Source organism: Cnephaeus nilssonii, assembly GCF_951640355.1.
Source record: "Cnephaeus nilssonii genome assembly, chromosome: 9".
Classification (NCBI taxonomy): Eukaryota; Metazoa; Chordata; class Mammalia; order Chiroptera; family Vespertilionidae; genus Cnephaeus; species Cnephaeus nilssonii.
Window position 1 is genome coordinate 324394 of NC_137080.1, and position 12176 is coordinate 336569.

General features: G+C 58.0%; 1 protein-coding gene across 5 annotated transcripts in view; it reads right to left on the reverse strand.

Moving 5' to 3' along the window:
• The window catches only part of ERMARD (ER membrane associated RNA degradation), a 20223-nt gene continuing 8047 nt past the window's right edge, over positions 1-12176 (reverse strand). For 2 of the 5 annotated variants that reach the window (XM_079780037.1, XM_079780040.1), the window contains 9 exons: positions 11315-11344; positions 10144-10212; positions 9658-9831; positions 9144-9227; positions 8162-8238; positions 4672-4797; positions 4116-4334; positions 2917-3030; positions 1-1864 (listed from right to left, as the gene is read on the reverse strand). In XM_079780037.1, the coding sequence (XP_079636163.1) occupies positions 1579-1864; positions 2917-3030; positions 4116-4334; positions 4672-4797; positions 8162-8238; positions 9144-9227; positions 9658-9831; positions 10144-10212; positions 11315-11344 (1179 nt within the window). In that variant the 3' untranslated portion in view covers positions 1-1578. The remainder of the gene's footprint in view (positions 1865-2916; positions 3031-4115; positions 4335-4671; positions 4798-8161; positions 8239-9143; positions 9228-9657; positions 9832-10143; positions 10213-11314; positions 11345-12176) is intronic. The other 3 variants (XM_079780038.1, XR_013813931.1, XM_079780039.1) reach the window with 3 other exon arrangements.

Here is a 12176-nt window from a genome sequence, read left to right on the forward strand (position 1 = left end):
CCCGTCCCTCCGTCTGACCAGGGGCTGCGCCTCCCCCGCCCTTTCCCGGAGAACCCTCGAGGGCCCTGGCGACATCACACACGCAGGAGCCGGTGGAGCCCGGCCTGTCCCATACCCTCAGTCCCTCCTCGGGCTCGCGATTCCCGAGGGCCAGCCTGGCCCTGCCTCCCCCGCGGGCTCCTACCGGCTCCGTGCCGGCAGCAAGTGGCCCAGTCACTCCCGTGCTTGTGGGAAGAACTCGCCCAACAGGCCCGGAGGAGCGGACCGGCCCCGGACGGCAGGAGGCGGCGGCCGGGTCCACTGCTGTGTCTCCGTCCTCACTTCCACGTGCCCCTCCCGCTCACGTGCTCCTCTCTCTCCACAGCCTCTAGGCCTCGGCCAGCAAGGCCGCCCGGCCCGCCTCCCTCACGGCCCGCCACAGCCAGTCCTCCCGTTAGAGTCTGTGCTGGCGCTGGCGCCAGGGGAGCGCGTGGCCGGCTCCTCTCACCCCTGCAGGGACGTGGTGGCTGGCAGCCCCGGGAGAGGCTCCCCAGCAGGCGACGTGGCCGTGTCCACCAGGCGGGGACCCGGTGGGACCTCCCCACTCCCCACCCCCTGGAGAATCCTGCGGACACGGGAGCCGGGCTGCGGGCCTGTCAGGACTGAGCCACGCACTGAGGGGCTCTCTGGGCAGCGAGCACGCCCTACGGTGCTCAGTGCAGCCGAGGGCCTCCTTCCAGAGACGGCGCCGAGCGAATGCAGAGCGACGTGCTACCGCTTTACCGCCAACGCCGAGCGAATGCAGAGCGACGTGCTACCGCTTTACCGCCAACGCCGAGCGAATGCAGAGCGACGTGCTACCGCTTTTACCGCCAACGCCGTCAGGCGGGACTCCCCGGCCGCGGAGGGCGGGCTCGGGGAGAACGGCCAAGGGCCCACGCAGCTTCCCCAGCGGCTCCAGTCACAGTCGCGTCCTCGTGGTGAAGAGATCGGGGCCCCACTTTATCAGAAATGCTCGTGAGCGTCACATCGCAGGGAGGAGCCCGTTAACCCACATGTGCTCAGTGGTGCTGCCCAAGGACGCGGCACCACCACAGGGACCGCATGCTCGATGGCGTGTTGACAGAGGAGAACACGGCACCACCATGGGGACTGCGTGCTCGATGGCGTGTTGACAGAGGAGGACACGGCACCACCACGGGGACCGCGTGCTCGATGGCGTGCTGACAGAGGAGAACATGGCACCACCACGGGGACCGCGTGCTCGATGGCGTGCTGACTGAGAACATGGCACCACCACGGGGACCGCGTGCTCGATGGCGTGCTGACTGAGGAGAACACGGCACCACCACGGGGACCGCGTGCTCGATGGCGTGCTGACTGAGGAGAACATGGCACCACCACGGGGACCGCGTGCTTGATGGCGTGCTGACGGAGGAGGACACGGCACTACCACAGGGACCGTGTGCTCGATGGCGTGCTGACAGAGGACATGGCACCACCACGGGGACCATGTGCTCGATGGCGTGCTGACAGAGGAGGACACGGCACCACCACAGGGACCGCGTGCTCGATGGCGTGCTGATGGAGGACACAGCATCACCACGGGGAGCGTGTCCCTGGAACCGCCTCCCCTGGACCCCAGTTTGCAGTCTGCGACTTCCATCCGGGGGGCTCCTGGCATGACTGAGCTGCCGACGTGTCTTCGGGAGCGGTCTCACCGGGAGCTCCCGCTCCATGGATGAGCATCTGTCTCCTCTCGCTGAAAGCCCAGATGCCCAGCAGCGCTGCGTGCGTGAGCCGGGCCACCTCGCCCCACCGGTTCCTGGTGGGGCTGGTGCAGGCCGCCAGGTTCTCGGTGAACTGCAGGACCGACTTCAAGAACCTGGGTAAGGAATTCACTTCATCTATTCCACCCACTGAGAATGGGACAAGGACGCGAATGTTTTCTCTTTATGTGGGAATTACAACTAAGAGCTGAGTTTAATTTCTGTCTGCGAACTCAAGGAAAGAGGTGCCCACACACGGACACAGCACGGGTTCCGTGAAAGAGAAATGCTGCCACGTCACCGTCCCTGGGGAGTGGATGGGCTCCCGGGCACAGGACGGCCCACCGGGCACAGGACGGCCCACCGGGCACAGGACGGCCCACCGGGCACAGGACGGCCAGCCCCCACCGGGCACAGGACGGCCCACCGGGCACAGGACGGCCCACCGGGCACAGGACGCCCCCGGGAACCACACACTCAGGACGTCAGTGGAGGCCGAGACCCTGACTAGACTGGAAACGACGGCCGGCGGCTGCCACTCGCTCGCCCTCGCCTGGCTCTCACGCTATGAAGTGCCGGCTGTTCTCATGTTCCCTGTAAACAAGCACTGAGCTGCCTGGGACCCGCGAAGCCGAAAGCTGGGGACACGAGGAACTTTGTGGGAGCAGCCGTGGCAAACACGTGACAGATCCCGCACCTCTCCTGGGGTGCCTGCTGCTGGAAGCTCTGCGTGTAAGGTGGGTCACACACGTGTAAGGCGGGTCACACACATGTAAGGTGGGTCATGTGTGTGATCCTGCTCTCAGAGCCCAGGTCTGGGCTCCTAAAGGGGGCTTCCCGAGCTGAGAACATTCGCTGTAAACATCACGTCTGGTGCGTGCCGCGACCGAGGCCCGGGCCGCACAGGGACCAGCCCCGCGGAGGTGCCCCCGCAGGAGTGCAGGGGGCGCTCGGGCTGGGCAGGGGGCGCCCTGTGCCCGGTGGGCGCTCGGGCTCTCGCACCGACGCTGAAGGTGCCCACGCGGGCAGCGGCAAGGCTCAGACGCCCTGAGGCCCGTGAACAGTGAGGCCAGGCAGAGGGTGGGTTCAAAACCCACCAAGGCATCAACGCGCAGGAGCGGAGACGTCACAGCCGCCACAGCACTTCCTCCCGGGGCGGGACACCCACCTGAGGTACCGCTGGCGGCCACAGGGCTTTTCTCCACAAATCCCGTGAACGCTGACCACTTCCAGCGCCACCAGCAACACAACCAGGGACAGCACTGGGGACAGAAGCTTAACGCTGAAGACAGTAAAGCAAAGTCTGCTCAATAAAATGTCTCCAATTTCATAAAGAAAATGATGTTTCACCTGACCAGCCCTGGGCCACGCTGCCCCCAGCCACAGAGCCCTGGGCCACGGCCGGGCCACGGAAGTCCTCGGGGAGCTCGGCCACCTGCCGCCAGGCCCCCCTTCCGCACGCCCTCTTGTCTAGTTCTGAGCCAGCAGGGCCTGCTCTCTGGACAGGGAGCACCGGGAGGACCTGGTCCTGCCTGGACCCTCCTGGGCGCCCTCCTCTGCACCCGTCAGCGTCTTCCTTACAGCCCGGCGGTCAGTGAAAACGCTCGCAGGAAGAGCAACGGAAAGGCTTAAGCATGAAAAGGTGTCAGTGTCTCTGGAACTCAAAGAAATCCCACCTAAAGTGAGATTTCATCTTCCCCATAAACTGGCAGGAGATGCTCTGCTTCGGGAGGGATGTGCGGGAGCAGCCATCCCCTCGTGAGCGGCCGGGCAGAGTGTAACGAGGCACCGTGTTCGGAAGCAGTGGGAGCTGAAAGCCTTACAGACACCTCTCGACTCAGTGCTCGGCATCTGTCCCAATGGTCACTCCCTGAGGAGGCAGCACACGCCAGGACACGCGACACGGGAAGAAGCCCTAACGCGGCTCCCACATTACCGCTGCTGTGCTCGCGATCCACACTCACCCGGGCGGGCAGTCTTCACCATGCTACAACCACAGTAATGTGTTCCATAACTTTCCCTAAAAATCAGTATTTCTCCCAAAGAACCAGAACTGCTTCCAGAGGTAACTCCTGCCCCAAGGCTTCTCTGAACCAGGCACAGCCGCTCACCTGCTCACCACGCACACGGCACAGCCGCTCACCTGCTCACCACGCACACGGCACAGCCGCTCACCTGCTCACCACGCACACGGCACAGCCGCTCACCTGCTCACCACGCACACGGCACAGCCGCTCACCTGCTCACCACGCACACGGCACAGCCGCTCACCGGCTCACCACGCACACGGCACAGCCGCTCACCGGCTCACCACGCACACGGCACAGCCGCTCACCGGCTCACCACGCGCACGGCACAGCCGCTCACCTGCTCACCATGCGCAGGAAGTTCTGCCTCTGCCGGGAGCGCAGCGTCTTCTCCGCCCACTGCCGGCCCCTGAGCTCCAGGGAGGCCGCCACCTGCCGGGACACCTGGGCGCAGCGTGAGCTGATGCTTCGGAGCACAGTCAGCACTTCCAGGACGGCTCTGGGGCAGAACAGGGTCGGCACGCGGAGGCTGCAGACGTACGGGAGCGGCCGAGGCCACCTGCGGTCAGAGCATGGCTCTGTGGGCACAGCCATCGCCGACCTCCCGGGCCGCCATGCCACCTGCTGCACTGAATCCCATGGCAGCCAGCTCGCGCCTGCTCTTGGTCGCGAGTACAACTGTTACACACACCGGGGTTCGAGCCACGCAGGCTCCCCTGGGGCTGTCATCACAGACCAGCCAGGCTGAGAGCACCGAGGCTCAGCTACTGACTCCTGCTGGAGCAACGTGGGTGCTGATGCGACCCCCTTGCTTATAAACTTGTAACAGAAAACAGCAAAGTCTGCGACCCCGGCTTTCTTAGTCAATGTCTGGACAAATGTAGGAGGAAACTTACCTCTCAACAGGAAGGCTATCCATGCCCTGGAAAGCGCAGTGGTGCCCAGGCACGTGGCGGCACAGCTCAGACATGATCTTCATAATCAAAGGCTCGCAGGCACTGGCTTCAGAACTGCCACCTAATCTGGAAAACAGAAGGTATTTACACGTACCTGACGTAATTCAGATGCCCGGCTAGTTCCTGTGCAAAATCACATTTATGTGCCTGGTTCACTGAGAAAAGTGCTTAATCTGAAGATGTTTCCTCAGCTATAAATGAAAAGGCTGCCACTGGAGGCCGTGGTAAAAGTCCATGTGCCTGGCCGGGGCGGGGCTCGGTTGGTTGTGATAGGGGGGCTTATAATCTGACTAGATTCCCGATGCATGAAATTCGTGCACGGGTAGGGTCCCTAGTCCTCCCCGGCGATCAGGGCCGATCAGGGCCTTCCTTCATTCTGCACCGACCCCCCTGGTGGTCAGCACACGTCATAGCGAGTGATCGAATGCCTGGTCTCCCGGTCGAATTCCTGAGGGGACAGTTTGCATATTAGGCTTTTATATATGTAGATAGGTAGAGCACCTGAATTAATCTAAAAAATAATCATATTATTTTAAATCTTAGAACAAATATACTATGTGAATAGGGGGCTAAGTTTCTCATACATGATTGAGGAGGTGATTCAGCTGTGAATCCAGTAATCAGAACCAACCCACCAGGAGTCAAAACATCATCTCGTCCACACCATCTCATCCACACCATCTCACCCACACCATCTCGTCCACACCATCTCGTCCACACCATCTCGTCCACACCATCTCACCCACACCATCTCACCCACACCATCTCGTCCACACCATCTCACCCACACCATCTCATCCACACCATCTCACCCACACCATCTCACCCACATCATCTCATCCACACCATCTCATCCACATCATCTCGTCCACACCATCTCACCCACATCATCTCGTCCACATCATCTCATCCACACCATCTCGTCCACACCATCTCGTCCACATCATCTCGTCCACATCATCTCGTCCACACCATCTCACCCACATCATCTCATCCACATCATCTCATCACATCCATCTCGTCCACATCATCTCACCCACATCATCTCATCCATACCTTCTTATCCACATCATCTCATCACACCATCTCATCCACACCATCTTATCACTCATCTCATCCACACCATCTCATCCACATCATCTCATCATATCATCTCATCACACCATCTCACCCACACCATCTCACCCACACCATCTCACCCACACCATCTCACCCACACCATCTCATCCACACCATCTCACCCACACCATCTCACCCACACCATCTCATCCACACCATCTCATCCACATCATCTCATCCACATCATCTCGTCCACACCATCTCACCCACATCATCTCGTCCACATCATCTCGTCCACACCATCTCGTCCACACCATCTCGTCCACATCATCTCGTCCACATCATCTCGTCCACATCATCTCGTCCACATCATCTCGTCCACACCATCTCACCCACATCATCTCATCACATCCATCTCGTCCACATCATCTCACCCACATCATCTCATCCATACCTTCTTATCCACATCATCTCATCACACCATCTCATCCACACCATCTTATCACTCATCTCATCCACACCATCTCATCCACATCATCTCATCATATCATCTCATCACACCATCTCATCCACACCATCTCATCCACACCATCTCATCACATCATCTCATCATATCATCTTATCCACATCATCTCATCACACCATCTCACCCATACCATCTCATCACATCATCTCATCCACACCATCTCATCATACCATCTCATCGCCTGATGACAGTAGTTGACGTTCGTCCCTCAACCCCTTCCCCTTTATAGTCCTGTCCCTGCACCTGCTGGAAGGCAGGATTTGAATGCCTGTAAGCATCCTGTCTTCTTGGTTGGCAGGCCTTCTCAATAAGTGCCTTAAATGATTCGACCCTGCCTTTGTTATTGGACACAGCAACTGGCAGCCAGAGCCCAACCGGGGTTTCCCAGTAACAATTGGAGCACCGTCCTGTGCATTGGAGGATTATGGGTTTGATTCCTGGTCGTGGTGTGTATGGGAAGCAACCAATTGATATTTCTCTCTCACATCAATGTTTCTCTCTTTCTCCCTACGTCTCTCTTTAAAATCAACTATATATCCTTCATAATAAAAAGGCAATATGCAAATAACCATCACTCCGCTACGCCCACGATTGGGCGGTGGGAGGCTGGGGGGCGGGACTCGGGGTGGCATATCCGGCCATTGAGAGGCGCGGGACTCCCGCCCCCCGCCCCTGCCTCTCAACGGCTGGATTGGCGGCCGCTTAGGGGGGCTGCCTCGGACACCCTGGACACCCAGCTCCGCTGCCATCGGAGGCGGGGAGCCGGTTGTCCGCACCCGGATCCCCTGCCGTGCTCCCCTTCGTCAGTGCCTCAAGCCCCAGCAGCAGCGGCAGTGGCTGGGGATGAGCTGGTGATCCCAACAGCCTGGCAGCTCAGTGGCGGCGGCGGAGGCAGCATTGGGCCTGGGGACTGGCGAACAGGCAGAAGATGGCCCTGATCGCAGGAGGCTAGGCCTAGGGACCCTACCCGCACGATTGAATCGTGCGCTGGGCCTCTAGTATCTCCATATATCCATCCTTGGGGGAAGATTAAAAAAAAGGTCAATGGTACAATATGCTAAAAGCAATATGCTTTGTTGACTCATGTGATCTGTCTCTGACTCTACAATCCAAAATCTCTCTGTTCCCACTTCTTTCCTAAGAGTCAGACCCCCTTTCTGATTGTCCATGTTCTCGGTCTCTGTAGAGAATGCCTGGGAAAGGCCCCTGAGCTGACTGTCATCTGAATCCAGCAGTGCCTGGCAGAGCTATGCCCTGGAAACATACCTTGCCAGAGGCAGGTGTATTGTCAGCCTGACCTTCAGCTCAGGCACCAGGGGGTGGGTTTCATTATCTAAATCCAGCCAAGCACCAGGAACAAACACGATTATCCAGGCCCACCCATAAGTGATGATACAAAGAAGACACAAGAATGCACATAATCTCCTTTGTCTTGGGCTTTAGTAAAACTTCCTGGTATTTTGCTGTATAAAATAAATGTGCTGTATTGGCTCTGGGTCACTGTCTGTCTCTTCATCAGAGGACAGTGGTCCCACCTGGCCCCAGCTTTTTCCTTCTTTCTCTGTGTCTGTCTCTTTCTTTCATTTTCTCAATCCCCAGCCACCCCGACTCAGAAACTGGACCACTCTCTAGCCACGCTGGATGCGGAAAAGAGAGAAATATTTATAGGTCTCCACAAATACCCACCCACAGTTGAGCTCTGAGCTGGGCAATCACCCTTCTTCCTCTCCACCCCCGACTCAACCCGTCACCAGGCCCCACAGTCCCTCCCAGGCATTCCCTGCCCCACGGCCCGGCTGCTTCCCGACAGCTGTGAGGCCTGCACGCTCCCGGGATGGAGCTCACCTGGCCGCTTCCCTCGCAGCGTCCTCCGGCAAAGGCAGCAGAGGCCACGACCGGATGCTCTCCTCACAGCTCAGCACCTGGGAGGAAAAGGCCCCGGCTTCTGAAGGTTTTACAATAAGGTTCTAGAAGGAACCTCATTTTAAAACCTTGTTTTAAAATTGCTACAGGTGTGCCAGTCACTTTCTAGAAGGCTGTGTGTAAAACTGCTACGGATATTATGTTTGAAAACCAGGCGGTGGGTGTCGGTTATTCATTATAATGAGGTACAGAAAGGCCGGAGACAGGACAGGTCCGTGGGAGCAATGTCCGAGGGCTGTGGAGCTGTCGAAAATTCCGATGCACTATGGTCAGGACGGGGCCAGTCCCTCGGAGTCGGACTCACTTAATGGGCACAGTCCCCAGGGGCCTGTGGGCGGCCGGGCCGTGGGGTGACTTCCCAGGCAGGAGTGAGGGGTGATGGGGGAGGGGGTGGGGCAGGCGTGCTGCTCCCTGGTGCTGTGGGCCACGCGCTCTGGGTGAAGACAAGGCCTCCCCAGTGGCCCTGGCCAAGTGCCAGCACCTGGTTCTAGTATCAGACGGGACCCCAGCCCCCAACCCTGACCCACAAACGTGTAGGAGCCCTGGCTGGGCTGCTCGGTTGGTTGGCGCGTCGTCTCGTGCACCAAAAGGTTACGGGTTTGACTCCCGGGCAGGGCACTTACCTCAGGTGTGGGTTTGATCCCCGCTGGGGAGGATAAAGAAAAGTAAGGAAGTGAAGTGGCTACTGTAGACACCACTGCACGTGGTGACTCGCTATGCAGCGCGTTTTACAAAGAGGCCGCGCACTGAGCCACCACGCGAGGCCGCGCATCTGAGTGACGCACTGTGGTTGGAGCGCCAGGTCTGCGGACCCCGGAGTCCGCCCCGACGAGGCAGCTCTGAGCCGCTGAACCTCTGCAGCAGGCGCGCACACCCTGCTCCTAAACGGCCGCCCGCAGCTCACCTGTTTTTTAATCAGCGCGACTGGGTGGAAGCGGGCACGGTAGCCTTCCGCCAGCCTGACCAGCACCTTTATCGCTGCCTTTTCCTGGGTGGGAAACACGTTTGGTTAGGCTGCCCCATAGGAGTTCGATTCCTCGTGACTTCCCTCCGTCTCATTCCGTTCAGCTGTGACAGCTGAGCTCTCCTCAGAATAGACGTTCGATGAAGTGATGACAGTGATAGATTAAAAAGGCACACCCACTCTTGTCCACAACGCAGCAAACACAGAAAGAAATAAGAAAAAAAAATATTCCAAACATTTGGGAAATTTGAGAGATTCTCCAAAAAAATAGGATATAGTAGAAATTTAAACGTTAGAGTCAATACACGTAATCAATGCTCACTTATCTGTTCTGAGGGAGGCGCACAGTAAGCCAGGTAAGCGAAGCAAAAGACAATGAAGTGAATGGCGTTTAAAATAAACAACATCTCTCAGAGCTGCAGGGCAGGGACCTGTCTCCCTCCCGCCACGCTACCTTGACCTCTGACGCTAGGTCTTCCTCCACGAATCTCAGCAGCAGCACCAGGGAAAAGGCAAGCAGCTGCTCGGCCATCCCCTTGGGAAACGCAGGGAGGCTGACTTCCCCGTGGCTGAGGTGATCGCGCACACGAGGACCCTCCTGGTGGTTCAGGAAGTCCCAGAGGAATTCCTTTCGGAGGAGACAGAGAGCACGCTCGTTAGCGTCCTCAGCGGAGGGAAGGAAGGTGCAGAGGCCCCGCTGGACACGCCGAAGGAGCACGCTGCCGGGAACCGCTGGCTCCAGGCCTGGAGACGGACCCCGAACAACCGGCAGCCGGCAGGCCCGGCGCAGCCAGTGCTCGCGGGCGGCTGCTGAGACGGGGGAGCGTGCGGAGGGCTCAGCGCGCTCTCTGCGCACGTCACGGGCCAAAGTCAGTGCCACGTCAGAGACGTGCTGGTCACACACGTGAACACAACAACGGCAGCCTAGCCGAGGCCTTACCGTCGCAGGCTCCCCGAGGACAAGAGGAAGCTGGTTGATCTCGCCATCACTCAGGTGTTGTGCCAACATCTGAAACACCAAAACAAGCACGTCAGCTGGGACACAGGCACGCACAGGCCTTTCCGAGCCGCAGCCTCCCTGCCTTTGCTGCGCATCGTTAAATAAGCCCAAGCCAATCAGGTAAAGTGCGGGCGTCTCCAAGGAAACCGCCACCAGGCCAGGAAAACTTCTCTTCGCCCGTTTAATGGCCTTAGGACACGGACCTTTCTAGCTGTGAGGGTGTGTCTCTGTGTGCGTATGTGTACTGTGTTTATATGTGGCTACATGCATGTGTGTTTACATGTAATGTGTGCATGTGTTTGTGTGTATCTGTGTATGTGTGTTTGTGTACATGTATGTATGTGGGTATCTGTGTTTTATGTATCCACATGTATTTATGTCTACTTGTAGATGTGTGTGTCTGTATGTGTCTCTTCACATGTACACGTGTGCTTGTGTGCTCCACATCCACCAGTTACTTCACAAGTCACTCCGCTCATGAGGACGATGGGGCCCAAGCAGGATTCAATCCTGAGGCCCGAGTCCTGTACGGACCTGACTGCCCCAAATACACACCCCTAACAGCCAATCATTTACTAACGGGATAAATCTGCGGTGAGCAGGCTCCTTCCTAACCCCCTCCCCCAGGTCCCGGAGCTCAGTTATCCAAAGGCAGAGTGACTGGAAGCCACCCCTCCCCCCCGCCCGGGGCCTCTCCCGTCCTCTCGGAGCTGCCGTGGTGTCACACGCGTTGGGGTCTGTAAGGGTTCCACCCGGGAGGCACACAGAAGCCTTTACACTCCACCAGGGATAAAACATTCCCTGTGACTTTCACTATCCCACCTTCCTCCTTCAGACCCCCCGACAACTCCGCAGATCACACGCCTCGGTGACCACCACATGCTCACGGCGGTAGCTGATGTGTTTATGCTAGCCTTAACTGACGTGTAAGTCCCTAACAACCGCAGCGCTTGATGCTGGTCCGGCACTTTCTGGCCTTGTCTCTGCGGCTTTAGAGACTTGGTGAGTAATACTGGGCCCCCACTCAGTTATCCTGAAAACGATGCTCAGCTCTAAGGCTGTTTCTAGCTTACACGACTATCAGCGTTTTCCTGTAAGCTTGTTCACTTACTTCATCAAAGGTGGTGTACAGAGCTGCCGACTTCAGAAAAGGGAAAAAAGGAAATAATTAGAGCAAAATACGAGCAGGTGAACTGTTCAAAGCAGGCAGAGTCTCGCATGCCAACCACACGAACACTCGTCTGAGATCAGCCTCCACGCACCAGCACTTGGGGAAGAATGTGTGGACAAAACACACACGTGACAGGACATGGGACCCCAGGGCGCCTGGCCGCTGGAACTCGGCCCGTGCTCCCTGTCCAGCTCGACATCCTAACTCCTCCAGGCCCACAGCGTCACACACCACTGCCCACACGGGTGCTTCTGCTGATGGCATGAAGCAAGAACAACGGGACATTTCCCCACAAACAGCCCGGCTCCCACACTTCTTGGTGTGACCAGTACAGTCTACAGACACAGGCTGTGGGCCAGGAACCTCAGCTCTGATCCCGCCTTTGACTGCTGGCACGCAGCTCCTCTGCACAACAGCCGGGAGGAACCAGCTGAAAGGCCCCGGGACCTGTGTGCATGGCACGGGGACGCCACGCGGCTGTGGAGCACTGGAGGCCACAGAAGACACAGGAATACGTATTGGTTTAGAAGACATTGGGTGGCAGCGTGAGAATTGGTCAGGAAGGAAGAGCAGCGTGAAGACTGGATGGGAGAGGAGTTCAGGGGGCGGGACAAGGAACCAGGGAGGCCTCAGCGAAGAAAGAAGGGGCACAGAATCCATCACGGAAGAACCGATGGGCAGTGCTGGACCGAGTGGCTGTGGAGAACAAAGTGCAGGCAAAGACAGGGCAGGGCTAAGGTTTGGGGCCTGAGCCACTCAGAGGCTAAGAATAAGGAATTTGTAGGAGAAAAAAATATGCTTT